At 34.7% G+C, this 21,173-nt stretch overlaps 1 protein-coding gene across 8 annotated transcripts in view; it reads right to left on the reverse strand.

Moving 5' to 3' along the window:
• The window catches only part of LOC105470416 (nectin cell adhesion molecule 3), a 129,303-nt gene that overhangs the window by 81,224 nt on the left and 26,906 nt on the right, over positions 1-21,173 (reverse strand). For all 8 annotated transcript variants that reach the window (XR_011620364.1, XM_011722403.3, XM_071092453.1 and 5 more), the window contains exons 2-4: positions 10,250-10,591; positions 3,717-4,013; positions 112-229 (exon numbers count right to left, since the gene is read on the reverse strand). Coding sequence is in view for 7 of the 8 variants with exons in the window: in XM_011722403.3 (XP_011720705.1) it covers positions 112-229; positions 3,717-4,013; positions 10,250-10,591 (757 nt within the window). In the remaining variant the exon portion in view is untranslated. The remainder of the gene's footprint in view (positions 1-111; positions 230-3,716; positions 4,014-10,249; positions 10,592-21,173) is intronic.

Raw genomic sequence — 21,173 nt, forward strand, 5'->3', positions numbered from 1 at the left:
ATTTTCTGCTATTACTATAATTGTGTATTATATAGATAAAAACAACTTTTAATGGGGATTTAAGAAGGTTTCACTTTTAGATAATTTCTCTTTCAAAGTATATAACATTACCTGCTCCACACAGATTTGAAGGGTGGTGGATTTGCATCAGCATTACATTTGAGATTAACACCTTTTCTTCCTACAAACCAATTTCCATCATACCCTGTTACCGAAACTTCAGGAGCATCTATAAAATAAATGCATGACAGGACAGATTATCTTTTGTTAATGATAAATGCAATACATATGATAAAATATTAACACAACAGACAAAGCCTTAAAAGAACAGGAATCATTTTTCCTTAGTCTCAACATGTATAATCAATATGGAAGACACTACTCCATAAATATTGGCTGAACGAATAAAATGAAGAATGAGTACCCCCCAAAATGGCAATTATACCACATACAGTTTGAGTAATTAGAAATGCTAAATGTTAAGGAATATTCATAAACCTATAATCACCAAAAGCAAAATGAAAGAATCCTATTAAGCAAGACGTAGAGATACAGGAACAAAGCAAATATGTTATAGTATTTAATTAAATAAGACATGGCATTTAAGTACCATGTAGTACCAAGTCACCATATAAAACAGTCTTTAAAGAGATATTTAATCTAAAAGGAAATATCTTCTAAGAGATATTAGGTCAATTGCAGAGATTAGATTCCCTATGTTACAATTAATTAATATATTGGGGTCATGTAGAGATGTGACACAGGCTTTCTATGACTACATACTTACAACTGAAGTAAATTAGCTAGGGCCTCAAATGTACTAAAACATAAACTTTTATCCATTTCACGTACCCAAAAGTCTTTTAGCATATGTGCAACATAACTAGTTGAATGAGCAATTATCCATATCTACCAGCAATATAAATATATACTTCCAAACTATTAAGTCCAAACCTATCATTCATTCAACCATCATTCTGTTTGGCTCCTAATGAGTGCCAGGCATGGCACTTAGAAATAATACACTGTTTTGGCCGGGCACGGTGGCTCACGCCTGTAATCCCAGCACTTTGGGAGGCCAAGGCGGGCAAATCATGAGGTCAAGAGATGGAGACCATCCTGGCTAACACAGTGAAACCCTGTCTCTACTGAAAAATACAAAAAAAAAAAAAAACAAATTAGCCGGGCGTGATGGTGGGTGCCTGTAGTCCCAGCTACTCGGGAGGCTGAGGCAGGAGAATGGTGTGAACCTGGGAGGCAGAGCTTGCAGGGAGCCAAGTTCGCACCACTGCACTACACTGTTTTAGGTATTTGGTATACACACAGACTTTATATACATACAATTTATATTCTAATAGTAATAGGGAAGATGACATTTAAAAATACTTAACTAAAACTCCTTATGAGGGTCAGGAAGAAAAAGAATAGGATGCTAAGAGAGAATATAAAAAGAAAGGCCTAATTTAGGTTGGGGATGGGGTTGGAGGTGATAAAAGGCTTCCCCAAGGAAGTGTTAAATTATGTATGATGCAGAGACTCTCTAGCTTTCTGTGAGCTACATAGAAAACTAAGTTAGCAGCATATGATCTGATGAGAAGCTAGAGAGAGACCAGATCAGTATTTACCTCTGCCAGGGAAGACTGTTCTACTGGAAAGCAAAGTTTACAGAAGAGTTGTAAAAAATTGAACTTTTAATAAGGTACAATTATCTTAGAAATTTAAAAAAAGAAACAGCAAAGATTAACAAATATTTTGTAACTTAAAAGTGGTACTAAAAAATGTTGCTGAAAGAACAGTCCAGATATCTGTGAGTTTAAGTTTACAGAAGAGTTGTAAAAAATTGAACTTTTAATAAGGTACAATTATCTTAGAAATTTAAAAAAAGAAACAGCAAAGATTAACAAATATTTTGTAACTTAAAAGTGGTACTAAAAAATGTTGCTGAAAGAACAGTCCAGATATCTGTGAGTTTAGGCATTAAAGTATCCCAAAAGGATACCTCTAAATATTGAGGCATAAATTTGTCATATAAGACAATATTTAAGTTTGTTTACATGTCCTATAGGTCTCCAATTTACAAAAGGAAAAATGTCATGACTATTCTAAGAACATTTTAGGAGTAAGCCAATAAATCAAAACCATATTATACATTAGAAGAAATATTTTATATATCTAAGATTTCATTCAAGCAAACAAAAAACTACAAATTGAAAACATCAGTCATTATTAGACACTGGAAAGGTAAACATATGCATATGCAAAATACATTAACTTCCAATTGGGATGTGAATTTTATGAGACAAGGAAAAAAGTTAAGACTCTGTAAAAGCAAGGTAGGAAAAGGAAAAAGAAAAATTTTAACAGAATTCTCCAGAGAATTAGGAAAAGAAGGTATTAGCATTTAAGAATGCAATGGCAGTAACAGTTTTTGAACGATAGCTTTTCAAGTTAACCCTATAAAGGCTGAAAAAGATCCTGGGAATTAGCTTTAAAAACCATTACACCAAGTGTAATGAATATGTGTAACTTAAAACTCCATGCATGTCATATCAAAAAGCAAATAAGTAGCAACAACAAAAAATAGAATTTCCTCAAAAACACCTAAATTTATAATTTGTACATGGATAGAAGTAAAAGCAGAACCTAAATACTTTTCCTAATGTTGTCTCTAATCTGCCTAATTTTCATTATCTTTGCTATAAACTATCTACAGCCATCACCTTTTCTACTACTTGAAATTTTTAAATTGTATACAAATCACAAAGAATGTATTAAAAACTAAGAAACTTTATTCAAAGGGAAAAGTAGATACAAAAGAATATATAAACACATACACAGGAAAGTATACCTTAACAAAAATACACAAGTAACAAGTGGCTCAGCTTTGAACCTGTATCTACAATGGTTATTATCCAATGATGTATTTAAAATATTGTTTTTTAACCTAAGAAAATTCTTATAACATGATCAATGAGACAAGATTAGAAATAATATTGAAAAATACAGATTTTCAAACTAATTAATATGCATATAGGGAAATCAAAGAAAACAAGGCCAGGTGTGGTGGCTCACGCCTGTAATCCCAGCACTCTGGGAGACCGAGGCGGGAGGATCACAAGGTCAGGAGATGGAGACCACCCTGGCCAACATGGTGAAACCCCATCTGTACTAAAAATACAAAAATTAGCTGGGCATGGTGGTGCACGGTTGTAATCCCAGCTACTTGGGAGGCTGAGGCAGGAGAATCACTTAACCCGGGAGGCAGAAGTTGCAGTGAGCAGAGATCATGCCACTGCACTCCAGCCTGGCGGCAGAGCAAGACTCCATCTCAAAAACAACAACAAGAAAATAGATGGGGGGCATCAGTGAAACTGAGTAACAGCTCAGTTAATTAGAATGCAGAAATTGTTTGTCCTTCAGCATTGTACATTTTGAGGTACAAGTTGCCATAACTCCCTAAGTTGAGCCTAATTTTAAGATCTTAAAAGGAAATGGTTACATTATAATTTTAAGTTGGAGAGCAACTTTAAAGTCATCTGTTCATCTTTACAAAAGTGATTAAAAATGTTTTGGTTAAATGAAATTTCCATGAAAACATAAACAAAATTAAAAGAAAAACAAAAATAAACAAGGACAAGCTATTAAATATTCAAACTAAAAACAGTTTGATAAACATGCTGACAAATATTAAAAAAGCAAATGTTACATTTACTTACACTGTATGTCTAATATGAAAGAGTATCGGATGTCCTTTTCCAAGGCTGGATGTTTTACAACGCAAGTAATTCGCCTTCCTCTAGCGAATCTGGTTGGAAATAGCTTGTACTGGCTGATAATCGTTGCCGTTTCATTTGGAAAAGAAGTTGTAGTGGATTCCATTTCACCAAGATCACCTTCCCAGTCAATATGTGCAACGGGTTTTCCAGTGGCTGCGATACAAATGGCTGCTACTGTTTCATTTCCTCCATCAATTAAAGAATCTGGCCCTTTTATCAGGCTCACAGTGGGTTCAACTGTTTAAATATTTTTTAAAAAATTAGTTACATTCAAACAAGAATATGTTTATATCTTTGCAAGTCACATCTAAACATATTTCACAAGCTTAAGGACAAATGCATATAAAATCTACACACATTTTTTAGGTAATGCCATCGTCAATCACATTCTTGGAAAAACTAAAGATCATAAGCCAGGACAAATGAGACCAAGAATTCATACCACCACTACAAAGATGGCTCTACCTGATAAAGATATATATTCCTTTAGGGAACGATGAATTCTTTCCAACTTAATATATACAAAAAATTTCTGTGAACTAGATCACAATTCCCTTTATGAGATTAAAGGTATTATTTCTCTGCAAGATAAGTTTTATACATATATAAAATATATATAGAGAGAGCTTCATTTTGCAGCAAAAAAATTTTAAAGCAAACACTTTTAAAAATAAGTTATGATTTTGACTTACTGTTAAAATGTTATGAAAAAAAAAAGTTCCTCTGAACATACGCTTTGGAGATGAAATGTTTTTCTTGGCCCAATAAGTGACTCAATAATTTCATTTAAAACACTGCCTTTTGAACTTTCAACCTTTAACTCCTCATATATCCAAAAGAGCCAACTAGGGTTGCTGAATGTGTTCAATTACTTTTATTTACAACATATACTTCAAGGTCATCCTAACATGTACCATCACTAATAGTTAAGTTTATTGGAATGGACATACCACCTATCTTCTTCCAATACAAGAAAGTTCCTCAGCAGGGTAAAGTAACAATGTCAGAACCTCTCAATCTACTCGACCCCCAATATCTCTTATCTTTTCACATTTTCCAGCAATTGTTATGTGCTTCTGTGTAAATTCCTCAGTACTGACTTCATAAATTTTGTGTCCAGTCTTTAGTTTATTGTGTGCATTGAGTTTTTATTTCAATGATTTTTTTTTTCATTTCCAGGATTTCAAGTTGGTTCTTTCAGTACCATCTGTTCTTGATGGTACTGAAAGAACCAAATTTTGTTTCACATTTTACTTTGAAAGCTATTTTTACTTCACATTTTACTCTCATGGATATGATTATTTTCCTTATGTAGTTCCTTTCATAAGATGCATTATTGTAAAATAACAAATGAAAAAGTACATGCAACACATGCAATGAACAATTTTATAGCAAACATCCACATAACCACCACACATCTTAACAAACATTATTACTGGAACCTCATAAGTCCCTCATATTCCTCTACTACACCTTAAAAACCTGCCTGCCTCAATGTGAAACTATTATATTGACTTTGGAGATCAACTGTTTATTTTTCATTATAGTTCTACAACCAACTCATGCAAATCTAAACAACACAGTTTAGCCTGTTTCTGAACTTTTTAAGAATGGAATTGGACCACATGTATTTTTGTACTTTTTCTTTGACTCAACTTTGTGTTCTGGAGATTCATTCATATTGGAACATTTAGCTTTAGCTTATTGTTTTGGAATTCATTTTTTTACTTTTTTATTTTTAGATCATTTGGATTTATACACAATTGTATATATTATTAGTTTTAATTGCTTTATAGTTTATTAATGGACAATGGAGTTCCTGTTTCATCTGAACAATTTTACAAGAAACATTTCCATTCATGTATCTTAGCATATTTGTGCACAAGTATATCCTCAGAATTGCTACTACTTATTTTCAACTTTACCAGATAATTTCAAAAACCTTTCCAAAGTACCAATCTCCTCCCAGTCTTAGCGCTCCTGCTGGTCCACATACTCACCAGTTGATACTGTCATCCAGCTGATATTGTCACAGACTTCTCAATGTTTGCAATCTGATAGGTATGTAATGGTATGCCACTGAGATTTTATGTTTAATATCTCAGATTATGAATGAGGTTGAAGATCTTTTCATATGTTTATGAGTCATTTGGAATCTTTTCTTCTGCAAAATGACTATTATAGTCAGCTGTCTATTTTTTTCTTACTGGTGAATAAAAGTTCTACATAGATCTGAGAAAACAGTCATTTGTGATTATACGTGGTGCAAATACTACATTCCTTAAATTTGGCTCTGCTACTACCTCCATTGAAACTCTAATGTCATCAAAGACCCCTAATCTAAAACTCAACACTTTTATGTCTAGTCTCTTTAACTTTGTCAAATTTGATACTTCAGCACAGCTCTTCCCAATCAGTTGAAAAGAATTAAATCCTAATGTGTTAAAGTATTTGTTGTAAGTAATGAAGTAATTCCTAAGTTATGCATTTAGAATGATACTAGCTACGTGCTGTCCTTAGGAGAAACTAAAAAATAGTCAAAACATTTTCTGTAGGGCTTACTTCTTACTGTGGAAATGGTTGCTAGAGTAACATTTCCTTAAAAACTTTCCTATCTTTTCTTCATATGATATTACTCTGCCTGAGTTCTTCTCATAACTCTCTCTGAGAACTCTTATTTTTTCTAACCTCTTCCTTTAAATAAATAATCAGTCCTGGGCCTGCAATTACTTTTGTATCTCACTTAAAAACTTTTATCTGATAAAGACTACTACCCAGATGATTCTGAACTTTCCTCAATTTTAATACAAGGCTTGACGCCTCAGCTTCTAACTACCTACACCTGGTTATTTCCACCTATAGCTCCTCAAACTCAAACCTAACACCAAAATCATTTTATCCTCCCAATCACCAGCACCTGTTTTTCATTCATATGTGCCCATTTAACTAGCGGTAACATAATTTAATCACAAACTTTCAAAATTTATTACTGTTCAAACTTTCCTTACTTCTTATATCCAATCAGATACAAAATTCTGCTAATTATTCCTCTGAAACAGTTCTTTTCTTCATTCATGTGGCAGAAATTACAAAATTAATTGCAAGTCTTCATGGCCTCATAGCTGAGACATTATGATTTAAGGACCTCTTCATTTCAATTGATCAAAAACACCAGACCCATCTTCCTAATCACAACTGTCATCACATTGCTCTCTAAATCAGGTCAGTTGTGAGTTAGGCATTCCTCTACGTGATGTGATCAAAGCAGTGTTTCTCAAACTTCACTGTGTATATAAGTCACTGGGGAATCTTGCTAAAATGCAGACTATCATTCAATAAGCCTAAGACGGATCTGAAATTCTATATTTTTAACAAGTTCTCAAGTGATGCCAATGCTGCTGGTCCATGAACTACATTTTAAATAGCAACGGTCTGAGAATAGAAGACAAGTGAGAGGCAGCACAACTATTGAATACAAAGTATGAATTTCCAATAATATAGAGCTCAAATTCCCTGTTCTAGCATTCAAGTTACTTTAACGTGGTCCTACTCTATAATTCTAAAATTTAATTCTTATACTTTATGTAAATCCTTTGAACAACGAATAAATTACTTATTCAGTGTTCCACTAACACAGGGCTCTCAACAGGGGGTGATTCCCCACTAACTCCTGCTCCCCTCTTGAAGACACTTGGCAGTGTCTGGAGACATTATGAGTTTAACAACGAGGAATGCTATTGGTATTTACTGGCATAGTGTTTAGAGGCCACAGATGCTGTCTACAACGAATGTACAGCTCACTACAACAAAGAATTCTGGCCCCAAATTTCAACAACACTGGGGTTAAGAAAAATTTCCCTTAATGTATAGTGGTCCCTTAATATTCTGCAGTGGGGTGAGGGTCGGTTCCAGCATCCCTGAGTATAAACAAATCCATGCATACTTAAGTCCTGCAGTTAGCCCTACGGAACCCATGTACAGAAAGTCGGCCCTTCATATATGCAGGTTTCACATCCCACAAATACTCTATTTTCTACTTGCAGTTAGTTGAAAAAACATCCATGTATAAAGGGACCCACACAGCTCTAACCCATGATGTTCAAGGGTGAACTGCATATTGTTTTGTTTTCCCTGCCTTGGTTCACATACTATCACAATCCTAGAATACCATTTTCATATTCTTTCATTTTTGCCTACCCAAAACCTACTCACCACTGACTGACTCAACTACCTCTCCTAAGAAATACTTCTTGACTACCAAGTTCACTAATCCATTCCTATATCCTACTCAAATAACACTGTATGACTGCTATATACTGGAAACTCTTATTGCTTTTAGGGACATAAAATTAAATTTGTAAATGCACAGTTACTCTCCAACACTTGTTTATAGTGCAGAAAACATTTGTAATAGTGTGGTAACTGCTACAATAAAGATATGTTCAACATAACAACGACAGCCAAAAAAGCATCAGATTTGGAGAAAGGGGTCAAGAACGGCTACTAAAAGGATGTGATTTGATGAATAATAGTTACATGGAAGAAAGAAAGGCCAGAAAAAAAGGCAATCCAGGCAGAAAGAGAAACACCCATAAAAACGTAGGTCAAAAGAACTGCAAATAGTTTATGATGATGATAAGACTTGGGTTTTTGAAAAAACAGCAGCAAGGAGTAGAATAAATGAAGCAAGAGAAGTAGGTGTGGGCAAAATAATGACTAATCTTGTAACAAACAGCCTGGATTTTAAGCCAGTAAGTACTGTATTAATTTAGAGGGAACTACTACAATTTAAAGCAAAATGAAAAGTGATTTTATCCCCATGAGCTTGCTCTTTTCACATGCAAGGTCCTTTTTTTTCTTTTTTCTTTTTGAGAGAGTCTCATTCTGTTGCCCAGGCTGGAGTGCAGTGTTGTAATCTTGGCTCACTGCAACTTCTGCCTCCCGGGTACAGGTGATTCTCAAGACCCAGCCATCCGACTAGCTGGGATTACAGGCATGCACTACCATGCCTGGCTAATTTTTGTATTTTTAGTAGAGATGGGGTTTTGCCATGTTGGCCAGGCTGGTCTTGTACTCCTGACCTCAGGTGATTCACCTGCCTCTGCCTCCCAAAGTACTGGGATTACAGGAGTGAGCCATACAGTACTTTATGTTACCTTTTTTACTGACGTCCTGCACGTGAGTTTTCGGATATTCATGCCTTGCCTTCCAATCAGAAAATTTCTCAAAAATATAAATCTCTTAAATGTAAGTTATATGTCCCCACAGCTCTTAGGGCAGTGTCTTAAATATATTAAGCCTCAAATATCTAATTTTATATTAAAATATCTCTCAACATGAAAAAATATATAATAAATTTGGACAAAATTGCTGTCCTGTATTTCGGAGACACTAATATTATGTCCTTAAACATTGGAGCTATTAACTTGTTTGGTTCTCCGGGAAGCAGACACTGTGATGTGAGAAGTATAAAAGGTTTATCAGGGAGTGACAACTGGGAGAAAAGAGAGAAGGAAGATTCAATTGAGTAAATGGAGCTACCAGTACCCTGACAAAGTCTCCATTCAGGCCAATGGGCATATTCCATTAAAGGAGTCCCACTTTGGGTAAAAATCTTCACACTACTATCTTGTTCAATCACTAGCCCCAAGAAGCGCTTACCCTTGGCTACCACTGCCTCACTCAGTCACTGGTCTGAGGTCACTCACAAAAAGAATAGCCCTGAAAACTGAAGTAATCTTAAAGGACCTAACAGCTGGAAGCTGTCAGCTACCCACACTACTAGTAGTTGTCTGAATAAGAATCTAAGCAGCAGATCTTCATGTGAGCAGCTACCAGTTGCTATTGCTCCTCAATTTTCATTTCTATCATTTCAAAAGTACTTATCAGCATTTCCAAATTGGTTTACATTTCACTGCAAGTAGCTTAAGGTTAATGAGCTTTTTCAACATTTTACCATAAACTTTAACAGGTATCATAGGAAATAGTGGAATATCACTATTATGAGTGAAAGCACAATATTCAGATAGTTATGCAAACCTAAAATAGCAGGAATAAAATTTGATATGAAAAATTAAAACATGAGGTTTCAATGGCTCCTAGATGCAAAACTCAATTTTTTAAAAATGAAAAAACTTAAGATGGTAATTTAATTAAAGGCTGAAAATTTGAGGGGAGATAATGAAAATAAAGATGTTACAGAAACTCAGAACTTAGATTATAATTAAAACTCATCACTATCTTTCATAGACACTAGCTAAAACTATGCAGCATTACATAGATAAGTAGGTATATACAGACAAGATTTTATTTAAAGGAAACCTAGAATCATAAATTTTAAGGATCTTGAAAAATCATATTTGAATTATTTTACTTTAAAGTTAAATCAAATTTCAACCATTTTAATTTCTTTAAAATATTTTTATTATAATCTTCACCAGTATCACCAAAATACATAATTCAAGCATACCTACCTAACACAGTTACGGTTGTAGAGGACTGGGCATTTCCAAGCGGGAATGTAACAGCTTTGCAGATGTATTTTCCAGAATCAGAGAATCCTATGTTATGCAGGGTAATTGTTGCATCATTAAGTGAGTAATTTTTAAACAAGACTCTTCCCTGATATTCTCCTTGAACAGAGAATCCATATTGGGGATGGTGAACTGCAACAGTCTGTGAACTTTTGCCATGTATCTTCTCCCATGAAATCTGCGTTATGGTTTCATTTACTTCAATTAAACACTTTAGTGAAACATTCTTTCCCCATACTGCTGTGACATGTGGCTCCACAATAATTGGTCCAGCTAAGGCACCTATGGCGGGAAAAAAAACTATTACAATTCTTAAAATAGAAAAAAGCTGTCAACACTCTCCTCCCTTCCTGACCCCCTCTGTAACTATCTCTAGCTGCACACACACACATGCACTCACATGCACCACACACAAAACTTACAACTAACAAAAAGAAATGAACCAGGTGTTTTCTGGGCTTGATATGAGATTCAAATGTGACTATCAAATAAACTAACAATATGCCAATATGTGTTGCGTGAAAAAAAGCACTAGATGAGGACCAAGTTGACTTCGAAGCATGATCCTTCCCTAGTTAAGCCTTCACATGAGTTCCCAGCGCTGGCTGACACTTTGACTGCAGCCTTGAGAGAGAGACTGAGGTAGAAGATTCAGTTACGTCATGCCTCGATTCCTGGCACACAGAAACTGACAGATAATACATGGATATTGTTTTAAAGCCACTATGTTTTTGGGTAAATTTTTACACGGCAATAGATAACTTATGCATGTAGGATCTCCCAAACCAAATAAAAGACTGAAGTATCTTCTTTGGAGGATCCCTATATCAAGTATCTCTACCGAAAAGTCATTAAAGACAGATCAATTGCCAGAAAATATTAATGAAGAAATGTTTATATAAATGTAAAATAATTTTGTTTTTTCCATTTCAGGGTTAAGAAAAAAAATTTCACAAGCAAAAGTTAAAATGACATCAAACTTCTTCCATATAATACGTATTTCCTTCCCAAAAGCAATAGAGCAAAACTTATAATGTTTTGAGGGAAATAAAACTAACATCCATGACTACTATAGTCAAGCAAGATGCTGCTCATTGACAAGTATATTAGAATATGTATAACAAGTCCTTGGAGGTCTACCACTCACATATGTGCCCTAACAAAATAAAAGAACAAATACACAAACCAAGAAGTAAACCAAAATAAGCACTCAAAAATGGAAATTGTATAAACAATACGTTTAAAAGTTACATCTAATTAATATTTTTAAATGAATACTGAAATGCAGAAGGGTACCACTAGATAATCAAGAAAAATGCATTTAAACATGTTCAAACACATCCAAATGTTTAAAAAAAAAAAACTTCATGCAATATTATTTCCATGAATCTTTTTTAGAGGAAAAAACAAAAAAGTAAATTAGAAGGCAAATTTTATCACCTAAGAGATGACTGAGGATATTACAAAAAGGGACTGACATTGACACTGACTACACTTAACAGCTACAAATTTAAAAGTTTCAGTTTTTTAACCATTGCTTCAAAAAAGTATCAGGCCCTGAAAATTTACTATCATGTTCTATAATGCTAGAGTACAGATAATTACTAAGCTTTTAAAATTAATCCAAGATACATGAAATGTGAAAGTATTCTAATGTATTTTAGCAACCTATCACAAGCTTGGTATTTTACAAACAAATAAAAAAGTAGTCTCACGAATATTAATAAAAAATGTCATTTATTATGAAATAATAGCTCTGTATTTAAGAAAACTACACAGCCGAGTAGGACTATTCTAAGAACAAAAGGACATTTTTAGACTACTCATCACATTAAAAGCTCACACGACTCTCTTATTTGATATTACAAAGGTATTTAATAAAACATTTACTATCTGATTTTAAAAGAAAATCTAACTAAGAAAAGGACTCTGAAGTAGATTCTTTTCAAATCAGTGGCCATTATCAGCACTAAAGAGAAAGAGGCATGGCTATTAAAAAAAGATCAAGACAAGATGGTGCACTATCATTACCATTGTTCAACTGAGACTGGAAATTCAATCCAGTGTAATAAGAAAAAGGAAACGATAAATATTAGGAAGGAACAGAAAGAAATATTATTTGAAAAATCTATTACCTGAAAAATCCAAGAAGATGAAATGAAATGAAAGGCTACTAGAACCAATAATGTGGTTGTTTATAAACATATGCAAAATATATATGAACTATATAATCAGTATGTTATGAAGGGTGACATCTTTACACATTTATTGCAGAAAAGGGTTTAATTTGTAAACATTAATATTTAAAACACTCATGAATAAAACTGTAAAAAACTTATAAACCTGACTTGAAAAAATAGCAGCTATGCCATATTCCTAGGTAGGAAAACTTATTTACATGTCAATTCTCCCCATATTAATACACAAATGCAATACAATTATAGTGAAAACCCTGATAAAAATTTTTTAAAAAACAGGGTAGAAATAACTGCCAAAAATATTTTAAAACACTAACAGACTACTGAAGAGGGAAAATATTAAAGTAAAAATAATAAAAATTTGGTATTAGTAACATAAAATAATTGAAAGTACACAAACAGACCTATATATAATAGGACATGGTATATAACAAAGCTAATATTTTGAGTGGGGAAATATATTAGTCAAGAAATGCCGAAAGAGCATGAGCAAAATACTTGAAAAATACAGACCCCTCTTTTATACTAAACACTGAAAGAAAAAAAAAAAACCCTAGATGGACTGAAGACCTAAAAGTAAAAAATTATTGCCTGTACATATGTATGCAGATAAAACTTTGTGTATTTTGTCAAATAATTACCCTAGAAAGGTAAACTTAACATTACTGAGGACTAAAGAAAGAATTTCTAGTTTTTATCCCCTTCAGATGGAGGTAAAATAACAAGAATTAAAAAATGGAGTAAGAGAAGTTTTGTGGAGTGAATGTTTGTGTCCTCCCTAAAATTCATTCTGAAGCTCTGACCTCAATGGTAGTATTTGGTAGGCCTCTGCCTGATAATCAGGTTTAAATAAAGTCATACAGGTGGGGCTCCCCATGATGGGATTGGTGTCCTTAAAACAAAGAAAGGAGAGCTCACTCTCTCACTTTTTCTAGGCCACATGAGGAAACAGTGAGAAAGTGATTGTCTACAATCCAGGAAGAAGATCCTCATTAAGAACTGGATCTGCTGGCACATGGATCTTGGACTTCCCAACCTCCCCAGCTGTGAGAAATAAATGCTGTTTAAGCTGCCCAGTTTATGGTATTTTGTTACAGCAGCCTGCAATGGTTTGGATGTTTTGTCCCCTCCAAATTTCATGTTGAAATGTGACCTCCCATATTGAAGACGGACCTAATGAGAGGTCACAGGAGTGGAGCCCTCATTAATAGCTTGGTGCTGTCCCTGTGGTAATGAGTTTCCACTCTCTGCGTTCACAGGAGAGGAGATCTGGCTGTTTAAAAGAGGCTGGCACTTCCTGCTTTCTTTTGCTTTATGTAACATGTTCGCTCCCCTTCACCTTCTCCCATGATTCTAAGCTTCCTGAGGCCCTCACCAGAAACAGATGCCAGCACCATGTTTCCTATGCAGCCTGAAGAATGGTGAGCCAAAATAAGCCTGTTTCCTTTAAAATTACCAGTATCAGGTATTCCTTTATAGCAACACAAATGGACTATAATACACACCCCAAGTTGACTAAGACAGGTAGTATGTCTTAGTTATGTTTTAATTAGCCAGAGTTCTGTTGTTGCAAATAAAAGAATCTAATACATTTCCATTCCTGGATGAAATCCAAATGTTAAAAACCACTTCTGAATAAGATTTTCCCCCATGGAATCTTAAAACTGTGGAGAAACAGATTTTCTGTTGTGGTTCTTAAACCAAAGTCCAAATTAGAAAGCCTCACTACTAAGAGACTACCAATCTTTAAGCCTACTAATACTTCCTTCCCTCTACTTTCCCACATGAAACTGAGTTTAACTGGAGAGCAGAAAGGTCCTGGAGAAATGTAAACGTTTATTATTAAAGAGCTAAATTATTTAAAGTAAGTTCATCACTACTGGTAATGTAAGTCTAGAATATAAAGAGGCAAAGGAATAGCAAAGAATTGAATCTTACATATCTAGCAAGACTCCAACCTTGTCATAAGGTGGTCCTGGCTACTGCACACTCCAGACATGAAGGAAAACCATAATAAAATAGGATACTCTGTTTCTACTCTGTCTTCCTGATTTAAAAGTTTAGTTTTGCATCATTAGCTAATTAATTAAATTGAACTTCTTATTTCAGAGAAAGAGACAAACAGCATTTATTCCCCTATCTGTAGCTCCACAAAAACACTACAACCATGAAAACACAACTCTTTGAAGTCTTCATGTGTCTGTGAACAGTCATTCAGTCAGTATTTACAGAGTGCCTGGGAGATACAAAACATTTGTAAATACACACATTCAAGATGTTTGCGACAGAAAAGAAAATGTAATGACGTATATAACTGCTATGGGTTATTAAAAAAATGGGTTATAAAAAAAATGAAGTGAGATCCACATTACAGATCACACTAAAAGTGTTTGAAATGAAAGTACGAATAAAATGGCAACCATTCCCTTTCTTTCTTCCCTGACTCTCAGAAATGAACCAAGAAGTAACAGAAACCGTCACAAACTTTTGAAACTACACTTTTTAAAACTCTGATGCTATCTTTTACCACATTTCACTTCTCAATCTACAGTAATAGCATGCATACTGGACATTTCAATTCCCAGGATCTTTCAAATGTTAAGATCTACATAATGGGTAGGTATATGCAAATATGCTATAAATGAAACATTTATTTTAGTCTGTGTCCAACTACACACCACCTTTGAAAAATCTCTTAAGATATGAATCCTTTCAGAGTCCTCAAAATTTAGAATAATTTAGAGGCAACTAATAAAATATACATTAACAAACTAGCAATGTGATAGCATATAGTTGTCCTCAAAAATTTCAACATCTTCAACAAAACATATTTTGGAAGAATAAAATTTACCACCAGCACATTCAGTAATTAACCTGATTTGTTTTAAACTGATAGGTAAGTCATGTGAACTCTGTAAATAAAACAAAAACGTTTTTCAATAAACTCTCCAAACAATACTCAAACAGAAATAACCATGTAAGAATAAAGCCAAGTGAATTAAATAACATACTTTTTTTTTTTTTTTTTTGGAGACGGAGTCTCGCTCTGTCGCCCAGGCTGGAGTGCAGTGGCCGGATCTCAGCTCACTGCAAGCTCCGCCTCCCGGGTCTACATCATTCTCCTGCCTCAGCCTCCCGAGTAGCTGGGACTATAGGCGCCCGCCACCTCGCCCGGCTACTTTTTTGTATTTTTTAGTAGAGACGGGGTTTCACTGTGTTAGCCAGGATGGTCTCGATCTCCTGACCTCGTGATCCGCCCGTCTCGGCCTCCCAAAGTGCTGGGATTACAGGCTTGAGCCACCGCGCCCGGCCCTAAATAACATACTTAACACTATAAACTGCAAACAAATATTATCAGAGTATGAAAGAATCTCTAACTTCATCTCATGTCATAACTAGAAATAATTCTGGAATTAAAGGTTTCTATGTTCTAAGGAGAAACCTGGGTCACGTGCCAAAAACTGGTTGAGAAAACCAACCATTTCTTCATTCATTCATATGTGTTGGGTGAACACTTTGTGCCAGGCACTGCCCTAAGTGCTGAGCCATTAGAGAGTTTGCATTTTAATGAGGAAACAGACAATTAGCAAGGCAGTAAAAATACAGAGAACAGAGGTGTAAATGTCAAGGATCCATAGTGCATCCTAACATTTAAATTGCATAGCATCAATAAAGCTGTCCAGGGAAGCAGGAAGGGAACCAAGAGGGTATCCTATACATTAAGCGAAGAAAGTACGTAGAGAGTGCTCAATTATTCCAAATGCTGCCAAGAAGTTTAAAAAAAAAAAGCACTAATAAGTAACCACTGAATTTAGCAACTGTTTTGGTGGAGTGGTGAGAATAAAAGCTTGATGTGAAATAGAATAGAGATTGCTCCTTTCAGAAATGAAGGAGTAACAAGATTTATCCTTTTGCCTGAAACAACCATTTCAAGTTAATAGTCAACAGGCAAGAAAGTTCTGATCCCTCAGAGGCAGCAGACAAACTGAAGCACAAGGACAGAGAAACTAAGTAGAGCTAGGCAGTCTTGGAGTGACATCCAAAATCGTACTGAAGATTCTAGCCAGTACAATCAAGCAAGAAAAAGAAATAAATTCCAAATCAAAAAGGAACAAATGAAATGTCTTTATTCACAGAAAACATAATTGTCTTTAGAGAAAATATGATGGAATCTACAATAAAGCCACTATGACAAGGGTGTTCAGCAAGGACAGTAGTAGCCCTTATGCAGGACCTAAGACCAATATATATATATCGATTGTATTTCTATGCATTAGCAGCAGAAAATTAGAAAATAAAAATTGTAAAACATTGCTAGCTAGAATAGCATCAAAAGTAGAAAATAAGGGCTGGGCTGGTGGCAGTGGCTCACACCTGTAATGTGAACACTTTGGGAGGCCGAGGCAGGTAAATCGCTTGAGCTCAGGAATTTGAGACCAGCCTGAGCAACATAGCCAAACCCCATCTCTACAAAAAATACTAAGTTACCAAAGCATGGTGGCTGGGGTACCAGCTATTCAGGAGGCTGAGGTGGGAAGATCGCTTGAGCCTGGGAGGCAGAGGTTGCAATGAGCCAAGATCGTGCAACTGCACTCCAGCCTGGGTGACAGAGCAAGACCCTGCCTCAAAAAAAAAAAAAAAAAAAGAAAAAGAAAAAGAAAAAGAAAAAAAGATGAAATACAGATAAATCTGACCAAAGGTGTGAAAAAACTGTACAGTTAAAACTGTAAAATTTGCTGAGAGAAATTAAAGATTATCTAAAGAAATGGAGAGACATACTGTATTCATGGATCAGAAGATACAACATTATTAACACATTAATTCTCTCTAAATTGATCTACAGATTTAACACAATCAAATTCCCATCTTTATTAGAAAGTGACAAGTTGTTCTAAAATTTATCTAGAAATGCAAGTATCTGTGACCTTAGGTTAGGCACGTATTTCTTACGTATGTCTCTAAAAGCACAATGAGTGGGCTTCATCAAAATAAAAAAAAAATTCTGCTCTTCGACACTTAAACCACTAATTAGGAGAAAATCCTTGCAAAACATGCATCTAGTAATGGACTTATATCTGTTAAGATTCAAAACACATAAAGAACTCCCAAAACTCCACAATAAAGACAAGCCAATAAAACATGAGCTAAAGAGGCCAGGTGCAGTAGCTCATGACTGTAACCCCAGCAACTTTGGGAAGCTATAGCAGGAGGACTGCTTGAGCCCAGGAGTTTGAGACCACCCTGGCCAACATAGTGAGAACCCATCTCTACAAAAAATAAAAAAATGAGCCAAACATGGTGGTGCACGCCTGTAGTCCCAGCTATTCAGGAGTCTGAGATGGAAGAATTGCTTGAGCCTAGAAGGTAAGTCATGCCACTGTAAGCTGCAGTAAGCTGCAGTCATGCCACTGCACTCCAGCCTTGTAGACAGAGCAAGACCCTCTCCCTCAAAAAAAAAAAAAAAAAAAAAAAAAAAAAATCTGAACAGACATCACCGAAGAAGATACATGAACAAGCACATGAAAAGATGATCAACATCATTAAGGAAATGTAAATTAAAACTAAAATAAGGTACTACTACATAGCCATAAGAGTGGACAAAATTAAATGGGCTGACAATAACAAGTTTTGAAGAAAATGTGGATGAATTAGAACGCTCCTACATTGCTGGTTAAACTGCAAAATGGTAAAACCACACTGGAATACACTTAGCAGTCTCTTAAAGTTAAACATACCATATGATCCAGCCATATCATTCCTGTGTCTTTACTCATCAGTAAAAAAAGCATGTGTCCAAAGGTTTGTACACTTGTATACCAATGTTCACAATGGTTTTATTTGTACACCCAAGAAATAGAAACAATCCAAATGTTTATCAAGAGAAGAATGAATATACAAACTGTGGTAAACCCATACAACGAAATATTAGTCAGCAATACAAAGGGACATCCAAAGGGACATCCAACTAGCAATAGCGGCAACTTCCCCAGCTTGATAAAGACCATCTACAAAACAAAACACCCACAGCCAGTATCATACTTAATGTCAAGAAATTAGAATCTTTCCAGTTAAGATTAGAAATAGGCAAGGATTTTCCCCTCACTACTCCTTTTTCAATAGCTTACTAGAAGTTCTTACTAAAGTAGTAAGAAAAGGCAAGTCATAAACGTATACTGATTAGAAAGGAAGAAATAAAACTGTCATTGTTTGTGGGTGATGAAAAAACTCCTGGAGCTAATAATCAATTATAGCGAGGTTACAGAGTGCAAAGTTAATAATAAAAAAAAAAAGTCAATCACTTTGTTATGTACCAGTAACGATCAAGTGGAATTTGAAGTTAAAAACACAGTCCCATTTACATAGCACCCAAAACAATAAAATGCTTAGGTATAAATCTAAGAAAATATGTGTAAGATCTACCTGCAGAAAACTATACAATTCTGAGAAAATAAAATAACTAAATAAATGGAGTGATATTTCATGTTCTTGAATAGGAAGACTCAATATTGTCAAGATGTTAGTTCTTCCCAACTTGATCTACAGATTCAACATTCCAATCAAAATCTCAGCTAGCAACAAACTGATCCTAAAATGTATATGGAGAGACAAAAGACCCGGCATAGTCAACACAATGTTGAAGAACAAAGTCAGAGGACTTACATTATCTGACTTCGAGACTTACCATAAAGTTACTGTGATCAAGACCATGTGGTACTGGCTAAAGAACAGACAGGTCAGTGGAACAGAATAGAGTCCCAAAACAGACTCATATAGTCTTTATATGTTAACTTTGATTTTTAACAAAAGACCAAAGTCAATGTAATAAAGAAAAGATCTTTTCAACAAATGATGCTGGAACAACCAGACATCCACAAACAAATAAATAATTCTAGACACAGATTTTATATCCTTCACAAAAATTAACTTGAAATAGATAATAAACCTAAGTATAAAATGCAAAACTATAAAAACCCTAGAGGACAACAGAGCAAAAAAAACCAGATGACCTTAGATATGACAATAATGTTTTAGATGCAACACCAAAGGCATGATCCATAAAAGAAACTCTTGATAAGCTAGGCTGCTCTGCAAAACACACTATAAAGAGAATAAAAAGACAAGTCATGCTTAAAGTTACTGATCTTGAATTATAGCAGCATCGACCAGCTTTCAGCTGCCTGAGTGGAGGTGTGAAGAAGGCACAGAGCAAGATTTAACCTGGGTTGGACATTTTACCAGGCATGCACAATGTAAAAGAGAAACAGGCAAGGGAGTTGATGGTATAGACAAATAAGTGGTTTTAATGATGGATTATGAACTTTAAGTTGGTCAAGAAGTGGGGGAGGAGGAAGTAGGATGAAAGGGTTATAGAAACCAATATAGCTAACCAATTATTGCAAATGAGGTACTAAGTGGGATGAAGTGGAAAATGGGAGATGATGGGTGGATAGTGGGAAAGTTAATTTCTCTGGGACTCAGTCTTAATGTTTATAAAATGGCTCATCACCTTAAAATTGTACATTCTTGAAAACTGTCAAAAAGCTTTTATATACACCATTTCTACTGATCTCCACATCCAAACCCTTGCCCCTAAAAAATCACCCTGTTAGGCGCAGGTAATTTTTTTTTCCATATGACGGATCAAGAATCAAAAAGGTCAAGCCTTACCCTGGGTCATATAAATAATAAGGGACAGTATCATTTGCCATAGTCCAGAGGATCAAGGGAGACTTTGCTAGATGTGACATTTAAGCTATCCCTTGAAGGCTCATATTTTCATAGGCTGAGAAGACCATTCCATGCTAAGCAAAGATTCAGTATGAGGCCAAAATATGTAAGTACAAATAAGGCTGAAAAGCAAGGCTGAATACAAAATGGGAAAGGACAGTAATCTGAAATGGCACAAAGAACTAGAACTAAAGTCTTGTAATTATTCTCTGGCACATTGCTTAGCATTTTCTAAAACAGTACTGTCTCAGTCACTAGCCACATGTGGCTATTTAAATTTAAATTAAATTAGGTTTTCAGTTATATGCCATATTTCAAGTACTCAATTTCCACAATTAGCTAGTGACAATCATACTGAACAGTATAGCTACATTACATTTGCATCACTGCAGAAAGTTCTAGATAACACAATTCTAGAATAGAAATTCAATAGAAGTCAACTTCCTTTCTAAATAAAGGTTTACAGGTTTCTATGAAGCTAAAAAATTCAGCTTCAAATAATTTTTAAAAGTTTACATTTCTATAATTACTTACACATAACCAATATACTGAATAACAGATACAGAAAATAGCAAATTTCTACAAAAATATTTCATACACATTAATACTAACTATAAAGTTAATCCTACTGTATCATGGTATTTTTAATAATCTTTCAGTAGCAATTTCAAGCTTTTATAAAATGTTCTTTCTAAAATGGGGTTTTCATCATCTATTCTCAAACAATTGCTATGTTTTAATTTCAAATAAGGACAGTATCTTGATTTAACCACGTTAAGTAAGGGTTTTCTTTAGTTGAATTTACTGTATGGGTGAAAGCACAATTTCTTCATATTTTCAGAAGAGAAGCACAAAACTTTATAACAGGAAGAGACCTTAGAAGGTATCTGATATAACCTCATTTTACAGAGATAGTGATCTGCTGTTATTACATGACT

The sequence above is a fragment of the Macaca nemestrina genome, chromosome 2, assembly GCF_043159975.1.
Source record: "Macaca nemestrina isolate mMacNem1 chromosome 2, mMacNem.hap1, whole genome shotgun sequence".
Taxonomy (NCBI): Eukaryota; Metazoa; Chordata; class Mammalia; order Primates; family Cercopithecidae; genus Macaca; species Macaca nemestrina.